The 26,486-nt window shown below is 41.7% G+C and overlaps 1 protein-coding gene across 5 annotated transcripts in view; it reads right to left on the bottom strand.

The window, feature by feature from the left end:
* Positions 1 to 452: 452 nt before the first annotated feature.
* Positions 453 to 26,486, bottom strand: part of rab27b (RAB27B, member RAS oncogene family) — a 163,245-nt gene continuing 137,211 nt past the window's right edge. For all 5 annotated transcript variants that reach the window (XM_073064106.1, XM_073064107.1, XM_073064105.1 and 2 more), the window contains 3 exons: positions 24,535 to 24,638; positions 13,744 to 13,867; positions 453 to 7,916 (listed from right to left, as the gene is read on the bottom strand). In XM_073064106.1, the coding sequence (XP_072920207.1) occupies positions 7,727 to 7,916; positions 13,744 to 13,867; positions 24,535 to 24,638 (418 nt within the window). In that variant the 3' untranslated portion in view covers positions 453 to 7,726. The remainder of the gene's footprint in view (positions 7,917 to 13,743; positions 13,868 to 24,534; positions 24,639 to 26,486) is intronic.

Below are 26,486 nucleotides of genomic sequence, written 5' to 3'. Positions count from 1 at the left end.
CAGCAAATACAGGCCCAGTGCCTTCAAACACTCCTATACATTAACCCTTTCATTCCCCCAATCAATCTTGTGAACCTCCTCTCCAAAGGCAGCACCTTTTCTAAGGGGTCCAAAACAGCGCATAATACTCCAAGTGCAGTCTGACCAATGCTTTATAAAGCCTCAGCATTACACCTTTGCTCCAGAGGAGAATTAAACTATTCAGCCTATCCATTCTGTTCCATACCTGACACCACGGTAGTGTAGTGGTTAGCACAATGCTATTACAGCTTGGGACATTCCGGAGTTTAGAGTTCAATTCTGGCGCTGTTCTTTAAGGAGTCTCTGTACGTCCTCCCCTTGGAGTGTGTGGGGTTTCTCCAGGTCCTCTTGTTTCCTCCCACAGTCCAATAACCTTTGACATTCTGTGCATCATCACTAACCAGAAATCAAGCAACACTGTAACAAAGAGGTTTAGGATAAAGTTGTTTTTATTCCTTTTCATCCATTTAAATATTTGCATTTAATAAGGAATATGGAAGATATCGTAAAAGGAAATGATGTGGAAGCTAAGCAGAGCTCAACAGTACAAAGCAGGTGAATATGTCGAAAATGGGTCCGAGTGCTATGTTTGTCAAGCATTTCCAATGAGGATACATTCATTGACGTTTCTCTCTGTGTTACAAGAAACAACTCCCATACATTCATGAGTTTCTCTGGTGTATATCCATTAGATACTAAAGTGATACCTTAATATATCAAGTGTTTATGTCACATTTTTATATTGTATCACATTTTTGTATCACTCTGGCTGGTTGGTTGAAGACTAACTTAATGTAAATCTTACATTGTAAAATCGATAAAGGGCCCACAGTTCCAAAACTTGCAAAGCTCAAGTAGAAGACAGAAGCTAAAAAATGAGAGAAGAATAGCAACTGAGAGTTGATGTCTCAGAAAAAAATGAAGAAATAACAGAACCAACAAAATATAATCACAAGAGTTTCTTCAGATGCTGAAAATCCAGAATAATGCACACAAAATGCTGGAGCAACTCAGCAGGTCAGACAACATCGAGGGAAAGGAATTTTGCTGGTATAGCCCTGATGATGTTGCGGCCTGAAATGTTGATGTCTTGTTTCAAGACCCCTCATCAGGACTTTACTAACAAGACACAATACATTCTGCAGATGCTGGAAATTCAAAACAGCACACACAAAATGTTGGAGGAACTCAGCAGGTCAGGCAGCATCTATGGAGAGGAATAAGTAGTTGACATTTCAGGCCGAGACACTTCATCAACACTGGAAAGGAAAGGGTAAAATGTCAGAATTAAAAGTGGGGGGAGAGGGGAGGGAGTACAAACTAGATGGTGAGAGGTGAAGAAGGGTGTCGGCCTGAAATGTTGACTGTTTATTCATTTCCATAGATGCTGCCTGACCTGCTGAGTTCCTCTAGAATTGTGTGTGTGTTGCAAATTATAGATGAAGCCAGGTGGGTGGGGAAGGAAGGGGGGCAATGTAAGAAGCTGGGTGGTGATAGGTGGAAAAGGTAAAAGGCTGGAGAAGGGATCTGATAGGAGAAGAGAGTGGACCATGGGGGGAAATAGAAGTAGAAGGGGCACCGGTGAGAAGGGGCAGTTGAGGATAAAGGGTAAGAGGCCAGAGTGGGAACTGAAGAAGGGGGAAGGGGAAGAACACTAACTTCTTATCGGATTGTGCACTTGGTGTCTGCCTTGCTTACAAGCTTCATTCATACATTTGCCATTTGTCAAGTTTATGGGAGCTTTCAACTTACCTTCAAATAGCGAGATCATATCTGAAATCACAGCATAGTATGTAGCATAATGCGGTGAGATGTTATCTACATATCTTCAATATAAAGTAGTCCCTGCTTGGAAAGTCACTGATGTCTGAGCTGACAGATGGGCTCAACAACAGATTACTTGATGATCCAAGTTCTGATGAAAAGGCATTGACCTGATTGGATAATTCTGTTTCCCTATAAAAACCGTGAATGATCTGCCTGAGGTCCCATCATGTTCAAGAACAGTTATTACTCGACAACCATCAGTCTGCTGACCTAGAGTAACTAACTTCACTCACCTCAATGTTGAGCTGATTCTACAACCTACAGGCTCACTTTCAAGGCCTCTTTACAACTCGTCCTCAGTGTTTTTATTTGCACAATTTGTCTTCTTTTGCACATTGGTTGGTTGTCAGTCTTGGCTTATGTATAGTTATCTCATAAATTCTATTGTATTTCTTTTATTTCCTGTAAGTGCCTACAAGTAATGAATCTTCAGATAATATATGGTAGGATATATATACACTATCTTCCTCTGGCTTTTTACCTCTTCATTTCCCGTCTTGATGAAGGGGCTTGGCCACAGATGCTGCCTGACCTGCTGAGTTCCTCCACCATTTTGTGTATGGTACTTTGATACTAACTTTAATTTTGATTCTGAATATTTCTACAATTCTCTGATTTTCAGCATCTATAGATTTTGCTTTTCAACTACATGATTGTTAGCCTGAGCAACCAACATCAGTTAACAGTGATGCAGAGATAATTGATCAGGATTTCAAGTGTTAGTTGGCGGGATCAATAATGGCTTGACCTCCACAGCAGTCTGCAGCAGTGGTTTCCACAGATTCACTACCCTCTGCTTAAAGAGATTCTTCCTCATCTCATTTCTAAGTGGATGACCCTCTATTCTGAGGCTGCGTCCTCTGGTCAGTTCTCCCAGGCAGTTTCAACATAGCGGCCATATTAAAGCTTCCCTAAAAGCAATATTGTTATTATTAACACAAGAGATTTTGCAGATGCTGGAAGCCCAGAGAAACACACACAAAACATTGGAGGAGCTCAGCAGGTCTACAGTATATTCATTTCTATAGATGCTACCTGACCTGCTGAATTCCTCCAGCATTTTGTGTGTGTTGTTATTATTAAAGTTTGTAAGTTCAGCTTTCAAAGTACATTTATTATGAAAGTATGTATACCATATACAACCTTGGGATTTGCTTTCTTGCAGGCACTCACAAAAAGAATGCAATAGAATCCATGAAAAACCCCACACAAAGAAAACGTCTGATGTGTGGATAACAAGATCAAATATTACATATGAAAATTACACTTTCTGGAATGATGGTCTGAGAAAGGCAGTTTGTACCTGTATGCTCATACAGGTACAAACTGTATAGTTGTATGTATGTATATAGTTGTATGTATACAACTATACATACCTGTACCTGTAGAGTCATTTGCTAGATAATCTACATGGGCCAGAAAATAATATTTAAAAAAATTCGTTATTGGGTTTGATGTTTAATGGACTTTTTCAATTTATTGAAAAGAATGTCCTCAGATAGTGTCAATGACTCTCCAGACTGCACTGTTTCTAAAGATTAGCTTTATTTGTCACATGTGCAGCTAAACATACCGTGAAATGCGTCACTTGCATCGGGGATGTGCTGGAGGAAGCCTGTCAGTGTCATCACACTTCCAGTGCCAACATAGCATGCCCACAACTTTCTTATCCTAACCCGTACTTCTTTAGAATGTGGGAGGAAACCTACACCATTGCTGGGAGTACGTGCAAACTCCTTACAGACAGTGGTGTGAATTCAGCCCTGGGCTTACAGCTGGAACTGACCAATTTACTTGTTAGTGTATTTATCTATTATATAAGCAGAAGTGACAGAAATTCTAAATTGTTCTTTCCCATTTGGGCAGCGACCAATGAAAATGGAAAAAAAAACCCAAATGATATAAATCTAGAGGTTTCATAGACAATACAGTTCAGGAACAGACCCTTTGACCCACCTAATCTATGCTTAACCAATTAACTCAGTAATCAAATGGCCAACTAAACTAATCCCCTCTATCTACAAAATATCCTTATCTTTTAATTTTCCTCATATTTATGTGCCTATCTAAATATCTCTTAAAAGTCCCTAATGTAAACACTGCTACCACCATCCCAGGCAGCGCATTCCAGGCATCCACCAGTCTTTGTGTAAAAAATCTTGCCCCTCACATCCCCTTTGAAATGATCCCCTCTCACCTTCATTGTATGTCCTCTGATATCAGACATTGCTATCCTGAGAAAAATATACTGTCTGCACTTTCTGTGCCTCTCATCTTATAAACCTCTATCAGATCTCCCTTCAGCCTCTGCCACTCCAGAGAAAACAGCATAAGCTTGTCCAGACCCTTGATTTAGCACACACCCTCTAATCCAGGCAGCATTCTGGTAAACCTCTTCTGCACCCTCTCCAAAGCCTCAACATCCTTTCTACAGTGCAAGGACCAGAACTGAAAGTCTCCACAGGTTAGGCAGCATCTACAAAGGAGAAACTGAGATAACATCAAACTTTTTGACTGAAATATTAGCCCTGTTTCTTTTTCCACAGACACTGCCTGACCTACTGATTATTTTCCAGCATTTCCAGTGGCCTAGTTGAATGCCCTAGTGGATTATCTTTCATTGATTCTGTAATGCTTATTATTCTGAAGATTTGTTGAGTATGCCCACAAGAAACTGAATCTCAGGTTTGTATATGTTGACATATATGTAGTTTGATAATAAATTTACTTTGAAATTTAAATTTTGATTTCCTACTTTGTTATGGATGTCAGTTAGCTGCATGAATTACTCAGAAAGCAAAAATTATATCACACTGATAGAAATATGGTATTCCATTTGTTGTAGGGGAAAAATTAGTTAGGGTTAATAACTAGTAAATAGTGATGTGGGTTGAGCTAATGTGGTAACAGGAAACTGTAGACAAAAATAGAGACATGGAATGCAGCAACAATGATACCCAAGTTCATTTATCATTTTATAGCTTGCACCGATCGTTGTAACAGAAAACTGGATTTATTGTTAGACCTGTGGATATCATTTTATTCTGTAATCAGGACCTTGTCTGTTACTTTATTAAGTCTTCCTGTTGCCACCATTCTGTGCAGTGATGGGGGTGTTGTGGGGGAAAGAATAGCAAGGGCAGGTAATGACCAGTGAATAGTAAATGCTGGAGGAACACAGCAGGTCAGGCTGCATCTATGGAAGTGAATAAACAGTTGAAATTGCAGGCCGAGACCCTTCATCAGGACTGGAAAGGAAGGGGGATCCAGGGGGAAATAATAGGCAGGTGAGAAGAGGTAAGGGGCCAAAGTGGGGTTAGCAGAGGGGTAGGAATTTTTTTTTTACCAGAAGGAGAAATCAAGATTCATTGGTTGAATAGAATGTGAGTTGTGCTAGTATGACAACAGGGAACAGCAGATACAATAGAGATATGGAATGCTGCACTGACGACATCCACATTTCAAAAACTTCTTTAATCATATTATAGCATGCACCCAGTGTTGTAAAAGAAAACAGGATTTACTGATGGACCTGTGGATAATCATTTTATTCTGTAATCAGGACCTAGTCGGTGACTTAATCACGCCTTTCTGTCACCACCATTATGTAGCACCACCACTGCTGATCTCGTCAGCTGAACTCAGGTAGATCAGCTGTGACTGGTCACCTGGTGTGCACCGGTTTTTAATAAATCACCCATTATTTTGAACACCAGCTTCATGTGATCTTGCAGTTTGCTCCTGCAAATTTCTAACAAGTGGTCAATATTCCATGCAGAAAAACATCCAGATGTATAATTGAGAATGGAAAGTCAATCACTGGACAAAGTCTGCTATCCACTATGTTCTGTGCACCGAAGCTTTTGTTTGGCGAGATCAACACACAAAATACTGGAGGAAATCAGCAGGTCAGGCAGTTTTTCTATGGAGTGTATAAACAATCGGCGTTTCAGGCTGAGGCCCTTCTTCAGGACTGGAAAAGAAAGCAGAAGAAGCCAGAATAAGAAGGTGGGGGGCACGGGAAGGAGTACAAGCTGGCAGGCGATAGGTCAGGCCAATTGATGGGAAGGTGGGTGAGTAGGGGAGGATAGATGAAGTGAAAAGCTGGGAGGTGAAGGTGGAAGAGGTAAAGGGCTGAACAGGAAGGAATTGGATAGCAGAGGAGAGTGGGCCATGGAAGAAAAGGAAGTAGGAGGGGCACCAGAAGCAGGCTATGAAGGGAGCCAGAATGAAGAATAGAAAGAAAAAGAGTGAAGGGAGAAGGGGGTTAAAATAAGGCATTTGGAGACATCAACGTTCATGCCGTCAGGTTGGAGGCTACCCAGACTGAATGCGGGCTTTGCTTCTCCAGCCTGAGAGTGGCTTCATTGTGGCTAACTTCTGGATGTCTTACAGGTATTGCAAGATGGAAACTTCACAATAATTGTGATCTTTCCACTGAGGTGAAATGCTCCAATCACATTTACCACCTCCCCAACTGAGGAGGGATGATTGGAGGTCAAAGCTTTTTGTTAAGAGGGAGCTAAGGGATGAAAAATATTGATTACACTTCTGAAGAAAGCACTATATCTAGAAAGAACAGGAAAACTCAGAATATCCATGTGATCATGGATATTTCCTCAGTCATTTGATTGAATTGTAATTTACCCTCAGTGGCCACTTTATTAGGTACACCAGTACACTTGCTCAATAATGCAAGTAACTAATCAGTCAATCACGTGGCAGCAACTCAATGCATAAAAGCATGCAGACATGATCAAGAGGTTCAGTTGTTGTTCAGACCAAACATCAGAATGGGGAAGAAATGTGATCTAAGTGACTTTGACTGTGGAATAATTTTTGGTGCCAGATGTGGTGGTTTGAGTATCTCAGAAGCTGCTGATCTTCTGGGATTTTCACACACAACAGTCTCCAGAGCTTACAGAGAATGGTGTGAAAAACAAAACAAAAATCCAGTGAGTAACGGTTCTGTGAGTGAAAAAGCCTTGTTAATGAGAGAGATCAGAGGAGAATGGCCAGACTGGTTCAAGCTGACAGGAAGGCAACAGTAACTCAAGTAACCACACGTTACAACAGTGGTTTGCAGAAGAGCTTCTCTGAATGTACAACTCATCGAACCTTGAAGTGGATGGGCTACAGCAGCAGAAGACCACACTGGTTCTACTCCTGTGGCCAGTTTATTAGGTATTTATTTATTTAGAGATACAGCATGGAATAGGCCCTTCCTAGCTAATGACCCCACCACTCAGTAACCCACCCCCCTACTTAACACTAGCCCAATCACAGGACAATTTATAATGACCAATTAACCTACTAAAAGGTACATTTTTGGGTTGTGGGAGGAAACCGGATCACCTGGAGGAATGTAAGAATGTAAGATCTCTTTACAGATGAATTGAAATCTGAATTCCAGAACGCCCTGGGCTGCATGAGCTTTGCACTAACCGCTACACCACTGAGGTGCCCAATGAGGTACACTCCTGTACCTATTAAAGTGGCCACTGTGTGGATTTTGCAAGTGAATTGGCCTTTGTAACTTGCTGGCCTTCCTTTTCACTCTTGAGCCATAAGAAAATTCAAGTTTCTTGTAATTATTTGGCAATATCAGTATTTGGCAGGAAGCATCTCTGTGCTATTATTATGGCTGGGGTGGATAATCTTGTGTAGTGAGGTATACATTTATAGATAAACTCTTCCAATTAAAATACTCAATTGTCATTTTCTGCAATACCTAAATAGTCTTATCTACATCAATATCCCCTAGTTACAGTGAAGATGACCGGCACAAGTGTTTAAAAAAAAACAATGAGATAGGAAAATAAACTTTCTGGAGAACCATTTACATGCAAAACTTCTTTAGCTGGGATGACCCGTGCTTCTAGCAGGCACACTTTTTGTCGTTTGGATTGGCATCTTCAAGTTTCTGGCCTGAGCTTCCAGTGACTGATTCAGGTATTTGGCTCTTGTCAACACACTCCTCCATGCGTTTCATTATTAAGTCCAGCAAGGCAATTACAGAGTCATCAATGCCGGTCCCGGTAGCAGCACTCGTTTCATAGTATGGAATCCTGTGGAATGAAGAGAAGATCAGGTGAGCTTCCACTTTTCTTGTGAGAGGCTGGATAAATTGGGCCTCTCTAGACCGTCAGAGGCTAAGGGAAGATCCGTTAGATGTTAACAAGATTATGAGAGGCATTGATAGAATGAACTGAGTATCTGTTTCCCAGGGTTGAAATGTCTAATACCAGAGGGCATGCATTGAATGTGAGAGCGGGTAGGTTCAAGGGAAAGGTGAGGGGTAAGAGTTTTACTCAGAGAGTGGTGGATACCTTGCATGCCTTGCCTGGTATGGTGTGTTATGAGTGATGAACAGACCTGATGGACAATGGGGTGAAGGGTTAACCATTCCCAACCCCACCTCCTGAGAACCACGAACTATTACTGTTGTTATGCTGACCATGAGAAAGAGAGACGAAAAACAGGCAAGAACATCTGCGACAGATAAGAGAGAGAGGGAAATTGCTGATTAACTGTATTATGACTTCTGCAAGGGTTATTTATCTTCTACTATTTTGCTCATAAACATTCCTCAGTGGCCTGATTTGATGGACACAGTCATTCAGAATTGATGGATAGCTGAGACCCTGTTAGTAGGGATAAAAAGACAGGTCTGGAGAGACACCCTCCAGACACACCAGTGGACACTGATTGAAAGTTGGAACCCATAAGAAAGGTGGGGGCTTCGGAGACCGAACCAGGAGATCGGTCAGTAAAGCTCATAGTGTTACAGCAGGGCTGGTGGGGGCTTGTGTGTGTGTGTCCACTCATGCCAGAGTGACGAGTCCACCACAGAAGAACGGTCTGGCTGAAGACCAGAGGGGTCATAACTGAATGACCACAACGATACGACGGATTAAGAAAGCAAAGGAAGGTTTGGCTGTTGTAGCTGTTACATCTCACTCTCGCTCTCTCTCTCTCTCTCTCTCTCTCTCTCTCCAACAATTACAACTCAACAAGCATAACTACCTCAGCACTCATGAACTGAACTTTATATTCTGTGACAATTCATTTACCCCAGACATCGATAGAGCTTGTTTATTATTGATTATTATTATTATTCCTACACTTTTAGGTTTATTACTGCTACCTTGTGTTATATGTATATTTGCATTATTGATATGGTTTTGCTTATTTTTATTAATAAACACCTTTAGTTTGGTACCACCAGACTCCAACGGATACTTATATCTCTGCTGGTCTGACACCCAGTTACGGGGTACGTAACAGGTGATAGAGGCAAATATATTAGAGGCTTTTAGGAGACGTTTGGACAGACATGTGGATGTAAGGAAGGCGAAGGGATACGGATGTGGTTTCACAGGAGGGATTAATGTTTGGGTGTTCTTGATTTGTTTTTTAGCTGGCTTGGCACAACATAGTGGGCCAAATGGCCTGTTTTTCTACTGTACTATTCTATGTTGTATGTTCTAAACAAAATGTACAAGGAAAAGAAATAAAATAGCAAAGATTTATTTATTATTTCATCAAGTGGAGGCCCAATCTGTTCTCAATCAAAGTTGAAAATGCAAAGTAAATTTCAAAGTTCAAATTCAATTTACTATCAAAGAATGTACACTTGATGGACACTTTATAAGACCAGACATAGAAACAGAATTAGGCCATTTGGCCCATTGAGTCTGCTCCGCCATTTCATAATGGCTGATCCATTTCCCTCTTAGCACCAATCTCCTGCCTTCTCCCCGAGTCCCTTCAGGCCCCGAATAATCAAGAATCTATTAACCTCTGCCTTAAATATACATAATGACTTGGCCTCCAAAGTTGCCTGTGGCAACAAATTCCACAGACTCACCACTCATTATAAGGTACAAATATCTGATCAGCCAAGCATGTGGTAGCAACTCATTACACAAATGCACACAGACATGGTCAAGAGGTTCAGTTGTTGTTCAGATTAAACATCAGAATGGAGAAGAAATGAGATCTGAGTGACTTTGACTGTGGAAAGATTGTTGGTGCCAGATGGGGTAGAGTATCTCAGAAACTGCTGATTTCCATTGTTATGGGGTTTTGATTTTGCTTTAGATTAGAATAAAATATACCTTTCCAATATTATGGTTAACTTACTGTACATAGATATGGGGATTTCAACCTTGTTTCTGTTTCCATAATATCATAATATATTTTGGAAACAGTCTATGCATGTAATTAATAAAAAAATTGAAAAAGGAACTGCTGATCTCCTGGCTCTTCATGCACAACATTTTCTAAAGGTTACAGAGAATGTGGCGAAAAACAAATAACATCCAGTGAGCAGCAGTTCTGAGGGCAAAAACACTTTGTTAATGAGAGAGGTCAGAGCGGAATGGCCAGGCTGACAGGAAGGCAGCAGTATCTCAAATAACCGCACAATGCAGAGGAGCATCTCTGAATGCACAACATGTCAAACCTTGAAGTGGACGCTCTACTGCAGCAAAAGACTACATACCTGCACACACAAACAGTGGCCACTCCAATAGGTATTTAATAAATTGACAACTGAGTGTATGCCACTATATTCCATCCTGAGATTCATTTTTTGCAGCTGTTCACAACAGAAGGAAGAAATACAACAAAATCAACGAATAAAAATTCAGCTGCAGAACTTGCCCTGGTGTCGCTCGATTCCTCTCACTTTCTCTTTATTCTGTGCATAGCCGTGGGAACTGACATGGGCTCACAACAAGCCTGTCTCATTGTTAGAGATGTGGAGTGGAGTCCTGTCCCGCCAATAAGATGGAGTTTTGACTTCACAATCGACCTCAGGATGGCCCTGCACTTTATTGTCTAACTGTATTGTACTTTCTCCGTAAGTATAACACTTTATCAAGGATTAGCTTTATTTTCCATATACATATTTTCCATAATGTGGATTAGAAATTTACCAAGGTGTGTAGTTCAGGGTGTGAAATGCAACAAAAAAAAACCCAAAATTCAATAATTACAAATAATAATGGTTTATATAAAAATTAAAGTTAGGTTAAAGGATTTATTTGTAATAAACTTTACATAACTACATAAGTACCAGAATGTATTTAGAATGTGGGGTATTTTGGGTGTCCAGGGAGGGGTAGCACCTCTGGTAAAGGGGCTTGTTGTGTCCATTCCAGGGCAGCCCACTCATCTTTGGTCCCCACTGGATACTCAGCTCTCAACTGTGGTTCCAATGCATGTGACAGTGGCCATACCATGGTACACCGCTTCAGCAGGCAGGCTAAACCACATCAGAGTAGCTGGCGGCCTCACACTCTGGTAAGATAGCCACATGCCTGTGCAAGCATGTGGTCAGCTCTGGTGGACTGGGTGGGTGAGATCTCCAATGAGGATGCAGAGCTGGGCTGTAAAGTGGCAGATGGAGTTCAACCTGGGAAAGTTTGAAGTAATTCACTTTGGGACATCGAACCTAAAGGCAGAATACAGGGTTAATGGTAGGATTCTTAGCAGTGTGGAGGAACTGAGGGATCTGGCGGGGTCCATGTCCTTAAAGTTACCAAGGAAATTGGGGTGACTCGGTAGCATAGTGGTCAGCACAATGCTTTACACTACAGGCGACCCAGGTTCAATTTCCTCCACTGCCTGTCAGGGGTTTGTACATTCTCCCCGGTTTTCCTCCGGGTGCTCAGGTTTCCTCCCACAATCCAAACATGTACCGGTTGGTAGGCAAATTGTCCCATGATTAGGCTAGGATTAAATCAAGGGATTTCTGGGCGGTGTGGCTCGAAGGGTCAATTCTGTGCTGTATCTCAATAAATCAATAAATAAAATGGTGGTGCTGGATAAGTAAAAACCAATCTAATGACTATGTGGTGACACTAGCTGGTTCCCCCAGCACATTCCTGGATGGTTATAAACACGAACCACTGCTTTCACTGTACTTTTTGATGTATGTGTGATAAATAAATCTGAATCTGAATCTCATTGAAACCTATCAAATATTGAAAGGCCTAGATAGACTGGAGGTGGAGAGGATATTTCCTATGGTGGGTGAGTCTGGGACAGAGGACACAGCCTCAGAAGAGAGGGACATCCATTTAGAACAGAGACAAGGAGGAATTTCTTTAGTCAGAGAGTGCCATAGACGGCTGTGGAGGCCAAGTCACTGGGTACAGTCGGCCCTGCTTATCCGTAGATTCCATATGCGCAGATTCAACCAACCGCGGATTGGGAAAACCCGGAAGTTCTCTCTCCAGCACTCGTTGCTTGAGCATGTACAGACTATTTTTTCTTGTCATTATTCCCTAAACAATACAGTATAACAACTATTTACATAGCATTTACATTGCATTAAGTATTATAAGTAATCTAGAAATGACTTAAAAGTACAGGCAGTCCCCGGGTTATGAATGAGTTCCATTCCTGAGTCCATCTTAAAGGCGGATTTGAAGTTGGAACAGGTACATCTGGTATTATTTAGCGTCAGTTAGTCAAATGTTTTTCTTAGTATATAGTACATATTTTACCTTTCTATGCATATAAAACACTTAAGAAACATACGTATTTCAATAATTTAACCACTGCGTTGCTTAGTAATAATTGTAGCTTTCATTGGGGCAGGGCCTTTCACATTCTCCATTAAAATTGTCCCGATCATTGACCAACTGTAGCATAACGTTTTTCCAATGACCGATGGCGTTTCACCTCTTTCCGATTGCTTAATTACTTCTACCTTATTTTCAATCACGATCGTGATTATTTTTGTGAACAGAAACACTGCGGATTCAGAGCTGCGCCGCCAGGTTCGAATGTCCATCGCACAGAGACAGGTTAAATAAAGTCCGGGATTCTGCTGGGTCCTAAAGACCACCGCACTGATCCATGTTAAATAAGGGACTTGAGCATCCGCGAATTTTGGTATCCGCGGGGGGTCCCAGAACCAATCCCCCGCAGATAAGGAGGGCCGACTGTATATTTAAAGCAGAGGTTGATAGATTCTTGATGAGTCAGGGTGTCAAAGGTTAGGGGGAGAAAGCAGGAGAATGGGGTTGAGAGGGATAATAAATCAGCCATGATGGAATGGTGGTGCATATTCGATGGGCCAAATAGCCTAATTCTTAAAATGAAATGGTCATTTGAATCTCATCCTGCCTGAGCCCCCAGAGAGTGACAGACAGACTGACAGACATACTTTATTGATCCCGAGGGAAATTGGGTTTCGTTACAGCTGCACCAACCAAGAATAGTGAAGAAATATAGCAATATAAAACCTTAAATAATTAAATAATAATAAGTTAATCATGCCAAGTGGAAATGTCCAGGACCAGCCTATTGGCTCATGGTGTCTGACACTCCGAGGGAGGAGTTGTAAAGTTTGATGGCCACAGGTAGGAATTACTTCCTATGACACTCAGTGTTGCATCTCAGTGGAATGAGTCTCTCACTGAACGTACTCCTGTGCCTAACCAGTACATTATGGAGTGGATGGGAGTCATTGTCCAAGATGGCATGCAACTTGGACAGCATCCTCTTTTCAGACACCACCGTCAGAGAGTCCAGTTCCATACCCACAACATCACTGGCCTTACGAATGAGTTTGTTGATTCTGTTGGTGTCTGCTACCCTCAGCCTGCTGCCCCAGCACACAACAGCAAACATGACAGCACTGGCCACCACAGACTCGAAGAACACCCTCAGTATCGTCCAGCAGATGTTAAAAGACCTCAGTCTCCTCAGGAAATAGAGATGGCTCTGACCCTTCTTGTAGACAGCCTCAGTGTTCTTTGACCAGTCCAGTTCATTGTCAATTCATATCCCCAGGTATTTGTAATCCTCCACTATGTCCACATTACCAAAATAATACCAAAATACCAAAATAAAAAGCTTTAGTGAGCAAATACTCACCCGTATTTTTCTGCTAGCTCTTTCGCTTGTTTCTCCTCTACCTCCCTCTGATCGGATAAATCTGCTTTGTTCCCGATTAGCACCACATCAGGATTCTCACAGTATGCATTTGCTTGGAGCTGACCTGAATAAAAGCAGCATTAAAAATGTCAATAACTCAAGAAACCTGGAGGTGGCAGTAAAGAGTCTGAGATGCTTTGAAGCAGGAAGCTCAAGCACTGAGAGCAGTAAGTTTAAAAAGCAACCCACGCAAATTGCCGGAGGAACTCAGCAGGTTTCAGTCGACGTTTCAGCCCTTCTTTAGGACTGGAAAGGAAGGGGAAGTTGCCAGAATAAAAAGGTGGGGGGAGAGGAAGGTGGATAGCTAGAAGGTGATAGGTGAAGCCAGTTGGGTGGGAAAGGTAAAGGTCTGGAGAGGAAGGAATATACTGGGAGTGGAGAGTGGACATTGGGAGAAAGGGAAGGAGGAGGGGGACCAGAACAGCTGATAGGCAGGGGAGGAGAAGGTAAGAGGTAAGGAGAGGGGGTGATGCAGAGTGGGGAATTGAAGAAGAGGGGAGGGGGAGGAGTTAAATTACCAGAAGCTGGAGACGTCTATGTGCAGGTTGGAGGCTACTCAGACAGAATATCTGTTGCTCCTCCAAGCTGATAGATAGATAGATAGATAGATAGATACTTTATTCATCCCCAAGGGGAAATTCAATGTTCCTCCAGTATGATATCACATAAACACAAGACAGACCAAGACTAACTGACCAAAAAAAATCACATAATTATAACATACAGTTACAACAGTGCAAAGCAATACCATAATTTGATAAGAGCAGACCATGGGCACGGTAAAAAAAAGTCTCAAAGTCCCAGATAGCCCGTCATCTCACGCAGATGGCAGAAGGAAGAAACCTCCAACGTGGCAAAACTTCCCGATGCAGCCTCTGGAAGCACCCGAGCACAGCCAACTGTGAGTCCGTCCGAAAACTTCCGACAACTTCGTGCCTCCGACCAGCCCTCCGACACCGAGCACCGAGCACCATCTCTGCCGAGTGCTTCAACCCCGGCTCCGGCCACCAAGCAACAGGCAAAGCCGAGGATTCGGGGCCTTCCTCTCTGGAGATCTCTCCGATCGCTCAGTAGCAGCGTCAGCAGCACAGGCATGTCAGAAGTTTCGCCAGATGTTCCTCCGTGCTTCACACATCCGTCTCAATCAAATCAGGATTGTGCACGGCCCCTACTTACAGATAACGGATATTCCTTACTGGAGTGGCCGCTGCGCCCTGCGTCGTCGCGCCGCCATCTTGATGTGACCTCATGATGGTACAATATGACATATCAGAGTGGAAATGGGGACTGAAATCTTGTGTTTGGTGGATGGAGTAAAGGTGTTCGACCAAGCGATCCCCAATCTATGTTGGGTCTCACCCATGTAGAAACAGTACAAATGTCCAGTGTCCATTTCACTTCATAGATGTTGCCTGACCTGCCGAGCCCCTCCAGCAATTTGTGTTTTGCTTCAGACTTACAGTATCTTTTGCAGCCTCACAATATATGTGCATCAGTGCATCTGCTTTTCACCATAGGATACAATTTCTGGAACTTCCAGTTTAATGGCAATTAGGTGGAAAGTGTTTTACAACATAAAAACATAAGAATACAAAATAATAAGAAAACAAAGACCATAAGATATAGGAGCAGAAGTACATCATTCGGCCCATCGAGTCTGCTCTGCCATTCAATCATGGGCTGATCCAATTCTTCCAGTCATCCCCACTCCCCTGCCTTCTCCCAAAACCCTTTGATGCCCTGGCTAATCAAGAACCTATCTATCTCTGCCTGAAATACACCCAATGACTTGGCTTCCACAGCTGCTCATGGCAACAAATTCCACAGATTTACCACCCTCTGACTAAAGTAATTTCTCCACATCTCTGTTCTAAATGGACGTCCTTCAATCATGAAGTTGTGCCCTCTTGTCCTGGATCCCCCTACCATGGGAAATAAGTTTGCCAAATCTAATCTGTTCTGGCCTTTTAACAGTCAGAATGTTTCTATGAGATTCTCCCTCATTCTGCTGAACTCCAGGGAGTACAGCCCAAGAGCTGCCAGATGTTCCTGATATGGTAACCTTCTCATTCCTGAAATTATTCTCAGGAATCTTCTCTAAACACTCTCCAATGTCAGTATACCCTTTCTAAAACAAAGAGCCCAAACCTGCACACAATACTCTAATTGTGGTCTCACGAGTGCCTTATAGAACCTCAACATCACATCCCTGCTCTTATACAAGTATCTGGGAGTACAGTTAGATGAGAAGCTAGACTGGACTGCCAACACAGATGCCTTGTGCAGGAAGGCACAGAGTCGACTGTACTTCCTTAGAAGGTTGGCGTCATTCAATGTCTGTAGTGAGATGCTGAAGATGTTCTATAGGTCAGTTGTGGAGAGCGCCCTCTTCTTCGTGGTGGCGTGTTGGGGAGGAAGCATTAAGAAGAGGGATGCCTCACGTCTTAATAAGCTGGTAAGGAAGGTGGGCTCTGTCGTGGGCAAAGTACTGGAGAGTTTAACATCGGTAGCTGAGCGAAGGGCGCTGAGTAGGCTACGGTCAATTATGGAAAACTCTGAACATCCTCTACATAGCACCATCCAGAGACAGAGAAGCAGTTTCAGCGACAGGTTACTATCGATGCAATGCTCCTCAGACAGGATGAAGAGGGTAATGCTTTTTGAGATAGTGATTTAGATGCATATCATATTTTTTACTGAGTTAAGTATTGTATGTAATTAGTTTTGCTACAATAAGTGTATGGGACATTGGAAAAAAAAGTTGAATTTCCCCATGGGGATGAATAAAGTATCTATCTATCTATCTATCTATCTATCTATGAAATGAATGCCAACATTGCATTTGCTTTCTTCACCACCGACTCAACCTGGAGGTTAACCTTTAGGGCATCCTGCACAAGGACTCCAAAGTCCCTTTGCATCTCTACATTTTGAATTCTCTCCCCATCTAAATAATAGTCTGCCCGTTTATTTCTTCCACCAAAGTGCATGACCATACACTTTCCAACATTGTATTTCATTTGCCACTTCTTTGCCCATTCCCCTAAACTCTCTGCAGGCTCTCTGTTTCCTCAACACGACCTGCTCCTCCACCTACCTTTGTATCATTGGCAAATTTAGCCACAAATCTATTAATCCCATAGTCCAAATCATTGACATACAACATAAAAAGCAGTAGTCCCAACACCGACCCCTGTAGAACTCCACTGGTAACCAGCAGCCAGCCAGAATAGGATCCTTTTATTCCCACTGTCAGTTTTCTGCCAACCAAACAATGCTCCACCCATGCTAGTAACTTCCCTGTAATTCCATGGGCTCTTATCTTGCTACGCAGCCTCATGTGTAGCACCTTGTCAAAGGCCTTCTGGAAATCTAAGTATACCACATCTACTGCATCTCCTTTGTCTACCCTGCTTGTAATTTCCTCAAAAAATTACAGTAGGTTAGTCAGGTAGGATTTTCCTATCAGGAAACCATAGAACCATAGAACATTACAGCACAGAAACAGGTCCTTTTGGCCCTTCTTGGCTGTGCTACACCATTTTTCTGCCTAGTCCCACTGACCTGCACCTGGGCCATATCCCTCCAAGCCCCTCTCATCCATATACCTGTCCAAGTTTTTCTTAAATGTCAAAAGTGAGCCCGCATTCACCACTTCATCTGGCAGCTCATTCCACACTCCCACCACTCTCTGCGTGAAGAAGCCCCCCCCCCATGTTCCCTTTAAACTTTTCCCCCTTCATCCTTAACCCATGACCTCTGGTTTTTTTCTCCCTTAGCCTGAGTGGAAAAAGCCTGCTTACATTCACTCTATCTATACCCATCATAATTTTATTCACCTCTATCAAATCACCCCTCATTCTCCTACGCTCCAGGGAATAAAGTCCTAACCTATTCAACCTTTCTCTGTAACTCAGTTTCTCAAGTCCCGGCAACATCCTTGTAAACCTTCTCTGCACTCTTTCAACCTTATTAATATCCTTCCTGTAATTAGGTGACCAAAACTGCACACAATACTCCAAATTTGGTCTCACCAATGCCTTATACAACCTCACCATTACATTCCAACTCTTACACTCAATACTTTGATTTATAAAGGCCAATGTACCAAAAGTATCCTGCTAGTATCCCTTTCCAGTCCACTTTGGCAAGTGTCCCTCTCATGCCATTTTAATTTCCTTTATTCCACTAAAATACCGACACATTGGAATTTAGTTTCTCCTTCTCAAATTTCAAAGTGAACTCAATCATATTGTGATCACTTTGATCATATCGTGGGACAGGAGTGGGCCATTCGACCCATCAAGTCTGCCCCACTATTCAACGCAATTAGGTTTGATCTGATCTCCACCTCATCTCCTTTTCTGTGTTATAGCTGTCAATTTGAACATTAGAACATTACAGCACAGTACAGGCCCTTTGGCCCATATAGTTTTGACAACCTTTGAGCTACTTCAAGATCTTTTTAATCCATCCCTTCCACAAAACCCTCCATGTGCCTATCTAAGAGTTTCTTTAATTTCCCTAATGTATCTGCCTCTACCACCACCCCTGTCAGGGTATTCCATACATCCACCACTCTCTGTGAAAAGAAAACTTACTTCCGGCACCCTCCCCATCATAGTATCCTTAAAATTATGCTCTCTCCTATCAGCCATTTCTGCCTGGGAAAAGGGATTGTCTATCCACTAGATCTATCATCTTGTACACCTCTATCAAGTCACCTGTCATCTTCCTTCACTTCATGAAAGAACCTTTATACTTTACTTTATTGTTACCAAACAATTGATACTAGAGCGTACAATCATCACAGTGATATTTGATTCTGCGCTTCGTGCTCCCTGAAGTACAAATCAAAGTAAATATAGTATAATAAAAATTTTAATTATAAATCATAATTAGAAAGTGGAAAAGGGAAAGTAAGGTAGTGCAAGTCAGGTCTGGATATTTGGAAGGTACGGCCCAGATCCAGGTCAGGATCCGTTCAGCAGTCTTATCACAGTTGGAAAGAAGCTGTTCCCAAATCTGGCCGTACGAATTTTCATGCTCCTGAACCATCTCCCGGAGGGAAGAGGGACAAAAATATATATTATATATATAATTATAATATAATTAGAATATATAATATAATTAATATATAATTATACCTTACAGCATAATACAGGCCCTTCAGATCAAATTGTTGTTCCGATCTTCCCCAATCTTTCTAAAAATGAACTTGTCTTCTCAACCTCTCTCAAACTTGGCCTGCCCTCAGACCAGGAATGGAGACATTTTGTTTGTACAGTTGTAAAAGGTCTATCTGGCTTGATTAGCATCTTCAGAGGAGGATACTGCCCCACCTGATCTAGCTTTGCATCTAACTTCAGTGTTACACGGCTGACTCAGTGCCCTTGAGGAGACTGCATGCTGGTTCTAACCACTGCCTTGACAGGCTTACCAGCATTCCAACAACTAAATAATAAATACTATGTCAGCTATTTGTCTGCAGTACACAGGACATATGTAGTCAGAATCAGAATCAGGTTTATTATCACCGGCATGTGACGTGAAATTTGTTAACTTAGCAGCAGCAGTTCAATGCAATGCATAATCAAGCATAGAGTGAAAAAAAACAATAAATAAAATAAAATATAATAATAAATGAACAAGTAAATTAATTGCATATATTGAATAGATTATTTGAAACTGTGTAAAAACAGAAATACTGTATATTAAAAAAAGTGTCCAAAGCTTCAATGTCCATTTAGGAATTGGATGGCAGAGGGGAAGAAGCTGTTCCTGAATCACTGAGTGTGTGCCTTCAGGCTCACCCATGGTACAAGATTTCCACGTGTTCAAAGTAAATTTTTATTATCAAAGTTCATATATGTCATCATATACTATCTTGATATTCCTTATCTTGTAGCCATTCACAGTAAAGAAATACAATAGAATTAATGTAAAACTACACACAAAGACTGAAACCGTATGTGCAAAAGACTAACAGTGCAAATATGAATAAGTAAATAAATATTACTGAGAACACGAGTTGTAGAGTCCATGAAAGTGAGTCCATAGGTTGTGGAATCAGTTCAGAATAGAGGTGAGTGAAATTATCCACGCTGGTTCAGCAGTCTGATGATTGTAGGGTAATAACTGTTCCTGAACCTGGTTTTTCAGGTCATAAGGCCATAAGATATAGCAGCAGAATGATGCCATTTGGCCCATCGAGTCTGCTCCATCATTTCATCATGGCTGATCCAATTTTCCTCTCAGGCCCGATCTCCTGCCTTCTCCCCATATTCCTTCATGTGCTTAGCCAATCAAGAATCTATCAATCTCTGCCTTAAGTATACATAAAGACTTGGCTTCCAATTGGCTTGTGGCAAAGAATTCCACAGATTAACTACACTCTGGCTAAAGAAATTCCTCCTCATCTCTATTCTAAAAGGATGCCTCTCTATTCTAGGACTGTGTCCTCTGGTTTTAGACTCTCTCACCATAGGAAACATCCTCGTCACATCTACTCTATCAAGACCTTTCAGCATTTGATAGATTTCAATGAGGTCACTCCCCATTCTTCTGAATTTTAGTGAATGCAGATCCAGGGCCATCAAACGCCCTTCATATGACAAACCATTCAATCCTGAAATCATTTTAATGAACTTCCTTTGAACCCTCTCCCGTGTCAGCACATCCTTTCTAAGGCAAAGGGCCCAAACCTGCTCACAATACTCCAAGTGAGGCCTCACCAGTGCTTTATAAAGTCTCAACATTATGTCCTTGCTTTTATATTCCTGTCCCCTTGAAATTAATATTGCATTTGCCTTCCTCACCACACACTCAACTTGCAATTAACCTTTAGGGAATCCCGCATAAGGACTCCGAAGTCCCTTTGCACTTCTGTTTTTTGTACTTTAGTCAACCATTTCATTTCTTCTACCAAACTGCATAACCATACACTTCTTGACACTGTATTCCATCTGCCACTTCTTTGCCCATTCTTCTAATCTGTCTAAGTCCTTCTGTAGCCTCCCTACTTCCTCAAATCTAACTGCCCTTCCACCTACCTTCATATCGTCTGCAAAGTTTGCAACAAAGACATCAATTCCGACATGCAAATTATTAACATATAACATAAAGAGAATCAGAGCCCTGTGGAGCATCACCAGTCACCGGCAGTCCATCAGAAAATGCTCCCTTTATTCCCACTCTGTGCCTCTTGCCAATCAGCCAAAGCTTTACCCATGCTAGAATTTTTCCTGTGATAACCTAAGGCTCTCCTGTCTCTGGCCTGATGGAAGCAGTGAGGAAAGAGCATGGCCTGGATGGTGTGGGTCCCTGATAATTGATGCTGCTTTCTCGTGGCACTACTCCTTGAAGAGGTGCTCAACAGTAAGGAGGGCTTTGCCTGTGATGGACTGGGATTCTACACCAGGCTGTGACAATTCTGTGGAATTTTTCCATTACCATAAAGCTGCAATAATGACTGGCTGACATAGGGGTGCGTTTCAACCTGAAAGATGGGAACTCAGAGAAAGCAAGCCTTGAAATTATCCAGCGAACACTACTCGTGATGAGGGTTCACAGACTGAAACGGTGACTGTTTACTCCCCTCCCTCGATGCTGCCTGAACCATTGAGGTTCTCCAGCATTTCCAGCATCTGCAGAATCTCCTGTGATTATTGATACGTTTTGTATCTTCAAACTAATTCAAAGGAAGACACGGGAGTCCGAAATGCAGGTCTAACTTTATGTTTACTTTAAGTGAGGTGCGCACATACCACCGGGTAGCATGACGTCGTGTGCAATTTACATGAATTATTTTAATGAATAAGAATACTGATTCAACAAGATAACAAGATTACTCAAATATTACTGAAATGATAAATATACAACATTTATAATTACCAATGAACTTTGTTTCATTAGCTTGCATTAGGACAGGATTCTTTCGCATGATTGACGATATTCCCATTTTTATAATGGGCATTGTTAAGGACTGCATGCATTCTGAATGATTGTACATACTTTAAAGCTGCTCATTATAGCCTTTTCTTAAAAATGGTGACGTCTTCATCATAAACAAGAGAAAATCTGCCGATGCTGGAAATCCAAGCAACCCACACTAAACTGCCGGAGGAACTCAGCAGCCAGGCAGCATCCATGGAAAAGAGCACAGTCAACATTTCGGGCTGAAACCCTTCAATCATTATTGAATGCATACAGGCTTTTTCCCCTCAGGCCGGGTGAGACTAGAACAATGGGTAGACACAAAAAATGCTGGAGGAACTCAGAAAGTCAGGCTACAAATATTCCTGATGAAGCATCTCAGCCCGAAACTTCGACTGTTTATTCCTTTCTATTGATGCTGCCTGACTTGCTGAGTTCCTCCTGCATTTTGTGTGTGTTGTTGCGTACAAGACTGTGAAAGAAATAGGGGGGTTATGGTCCTGTGTAGGAGGGAATGGTTCGATTTTTCATGAAGTGGGTTAAAAGGTCAGTACAACATTGTGGGCTGAAAGGCCTGTACTGTTCTATGTTCTAATAAATGAAATGCCAAATAAGTACCAGTAGATCATAGGTAAAGCCCTCCTAACCATTGTGCACATCTGTCATAGGAAAGCAGATTCCATCATCAGGTACACAACCCAGGCCATGCTCTCTTCTCGCTGTTACCATCAAGTCGAGGGAACAGAGCCTCAGGACTCAAGCCACCAAGTTCAGGAATACTGTAGTTATTACCCCTCAATCATTAGGCTCTTGAATCACTCAACTTCACTTGCCCTATCAGTGAAATGTTCCCACAACCAATGGACTCACTTTCAAGGACTCTTCACCTCAGTTCTCCAAATTTATTGCTTATTTATTTATATTTGCATTTGCACAATTTGTTGCTTTCTGTACTCTGGCTGACCATCTAGTTTTTCCATTCATCCTGTTATTATTCTATAATTCATTGAGTATGCCCACAAGAAAATAAATCTCAGAGTTGTATATGGTGGCGTATATGTACTTTGATAATAACGCTTACTTTGAACTTTCAACCAGTTAAACCGTGACCTCTGTCATCTGGCAACCAATCGGTTTCCTAGTTTGCTTCAATTTCATGAGTATCAACATTAGCTTTCGTCACAACCCCAGAGTCTTCTGTGTGGTTTGCACACCCCTGTAGGCAGGCTGTGGAATGGACTTGGCAATCACGCTCATGAATAGCAATGCTCCAGCCCACTCATCTTTCATTGTAGTGGTATTTAACTCCCTTCGTCTCATTCCAGTCTTGTCGTTTATGATGGGCTTCATGAAAACTATACAATGGTCTCAACAAAGGCTTGCAGAGTTCCTCCAATGTTTTGTGTGTGTTGCTCTGGATTTCCAGCATCTGCAGAATATCTTGTGCTTATACAAATGCGCTCTGTTATCTCCTTTCATAGTTGCCTCTTCAAAGAATTCGATGTGCTCATCAGGCAAGACATACACTTGATGAAGCTCTGTGTAATCAACGGGAAGCAATGCACTTCTTCCATCCCAGTTATCAGTCTAACAATATCCTCATGACAGAATGAATGATTGAATGCCTCCACTTTCTGAGGAGGCTGCAGAGAGCTGGACTATGCCCATCTTTGCTCAGTTCATTCTGCCGATGCGCAGTAGAGAGCTTTCTAACAAGCATCCTCTTATGGTATGGAAGCTGCGCCGCAGTGGACAGAAAGGCTCTGTAACAAGTAGTCAAATCAGCTCAACAAATCACAAACACCGTACCAGCACATCACTTTAAAACTTTGGAAGCTTATGGTTAGGACATCTGCAAGATTTCTACTAACTTGTTTAAAGACAATAAGACATAGGAGCAGAATTAGGCCATTTGACCCATTGAGACTGCTCTGCTATTCAAACATGGTGATTTATTTTATTTTATCATTTATTTATTGAGATAGTGTGGAGTAGGCCCTTCCGGCCCTTCAAACTGTGCCTCCCAGCAATCTCCCAATTTAAATTAGCCTAATCACGGGGCAATTTACAATAACCAATTAACCTACCAACCGGTGTGTCTTAGGACTGTGGGAGGAAACCGGAGCACCCAAAGGAAACCTACATGGTCATGGGGAGAACGTACAAGCACCTTACAGGCAGCGGCGAGAATTGAACCCGGGTTGCTTGGTATTGTAAAGTGTGGTGCTAATCATCATGCTACCATGTCCCTCAAAACACCATTCTCCTGTCTGCTCCTTGTAACCATTGGTGCTCTTACCTAGCCTATCAACCTATCAACCACTGCCTTACTTGAACTCCACAGCTGTCTGTGTCAACGAATTCCACAGATTCACCACCATCTGGCTAAAGAAATTCCTCCTCATCTCTGCTCTAAAGGGATGTGCCAAGTGACAATCATCTGGCCTTGTTGATCACTTACTCTTCAGTAATATATTCTTCATTACTGTTGCTTACGTTAATTTTGATGTGTGTTTGCCCTTTGGGATGACAAGCTATACATTCCATGCAGTGGCCATCTGCACACCAGTTTGTGAGTACGGATTAACACATGGTGTTTAAACAATGAAGTTATGAAGTTTCCAAAAGTACATTGATGGAAAATTCCAACTCACAATTACCTAAAGCATGCACACTTATAATTTCTCAGAATTCTTACATTTCTCAATGTAGAGGGACAGGTTATTTGAGTTTCCAATACACTCCACCCTTTGAAAACATAATTTCAATCAGAAAAATTTGAGTTCTGTAACTTACTTATCCAGTTCCTCACATTCAGGAAACTCTGCTGACTTGTCAGGTCAAAGACCAGTAAAAATCCCATTGCATCTCTGAAGAAGGCTGTGGTAAGACTTCGAAACCTACCGGAACAAAATAGATGCCACACCAATTCAAAAATGCATACCTAAGTTATGTAAACAACAGTTACATCTATCACTGCAGCCAACCATAGAAGAATGCCAAGTATACAGTACGCTGTTTTAAGAACCAGCTCCTCCCTACAATGACAAATGCTTTCTTGGAATTAAGATAAGGGATCCCAGAAAAATTTGGATGATTCACATTCAATGATTTGTTATTTAGGAACAGTTTCTTCCCCTTCACCATTTCTGAATGGTCCACAAACCCATCAACATTACTTTGATATTCCTTTAGTTAGCACTATTCATTTACTTTTTGATTTATGTTGAACAATTAATTTCATAACAGTTATTACCCTTTGAGCAACAGGCTCCTGAATTAGCATGGATAACTTCACTCAACACTGAACTGATTCCACACCCTATGTCACTTTCAAGGGCTCTACAACTCATGTTCTCACTATTACTTATTTACATTTTTTTTTTGATTTACACAGTTTGTCTTTTGCACATTAATTGTCAGTCTTATGCGTAGTTTTATGTAAATATATAAATTATATATAATTGGGCACCACAGTAGCATTGCGGTTAGCACAACGCTATTACATCTCGGGATGTCAGAGTTTGGAGTTCAATTCCGGTGTCCTCTGTAAGGAGTCTCGGGATGTCCTCCCTGTGGAGGAACCCAGGGAGTAGGTTTTCCCTGGGTGCTCCAGTTTCCATCCACAGTTCAACGACATACTGGGTGGGTTAGTTTGTCATTGTAAGTTGTCCTGTGATTAGGTTAAGGTTAAATGGGTTATTGGGGGGTTGCTGGGGTGATGCATCTCAAAGGGCTGGAAGGGTCTATTCTGTGCTGTGTCTCTAAATAAAGAAAGAAATATATTTTATAATTTCTAAACTTCTAAGTTAATTTATCATCAAAGTATAGGTATGTTACCAAACTTGTTTTCTTATTGAGATTTATTTTCTTGCAGGCATTCACAGTAAAATAATGAAATACAATAGAATCAAAGAAAAGCGCAACACAAAGACTGACAAACAGGCAAGTGCAAAAGAAACTCGCACAAAATGCTGGAGGAACCCAGCAGGCCAGGCAGCATCGGGCCCGAAACGTCAACTGTATTTTTTTCCACAGATGCTGCCTGGCCTGCTGGGTTCCTCCAGAATTTTGAGTGCGTTGCTCCGATTTCCAGCATCTGCATATTTTCTCTTGTTTGTACTGTGCAAAGAAGACGATATGTACAAATATAAAAACTATACTAAATAAATAACATGAGTTGTAGAGTCCTTGAAAGTGAGTGCGTAGGTGTGGAATCAGCTCAGTGTGGAGGTGAGTGAAGTTACCCACTCTGGCTCAGACATCCGATGGTTGAAGAGTAGTAACTCCCATAAATACCTGGACGGAAGTGAATCTCAGGGTAGTACACAGTGAAATATAGGTACTTTGATAATAAATTAATTTTGATTCTAATCTGAGTTCAGTAACACATGAAGGGGAGAAAATAGAATTCTGTTCATCGTGAAGAAATGGTTACAAATTATAATAGGCCTTCATTTATACTACAAGACTAAGAGGGAACACCCTGTTAAGTATGTGTTTAGGTTTCAGTTTAAGCAATTTAATCATACAGAACTCATGAATGTGCTCAAAGCAAAACATTTCTTGATTAGCTTGTCAGCAGTGAATAGCGGACCAATAGGAGCTTGAAGGGGACATCCTGCTGTTTGCTCATTATCTCACTCTAAAACCAATGACACACATTTGTACAAAAACACCATTTTCCAAACGTTGTAATTCAGAAAGAAACACAGAAGCAAACTGTAGAAACACACAGCTGGTCAGGT

This window comes from Hemitrygon akajei, chromosome 13, assembly GCF_048418815.1.
Source record: "Hemitrygon akajei chromosome 13, sHemAka1.3, whole genome shotgun sequence".
In the NCBI taxonomy this organism is placed as follows: domain Eukaryota; kingdom Metazoa; phylum Chordata; class Chondrichthyes; order Myliobatiformes; family Dasyatidae; genus Hemitrygon; species Hemitrygon akajei.
Note: the sequence above shows the minus strand (reverse complement) of the source record. Positions and strands in the feature narration are given on the sequence as shown.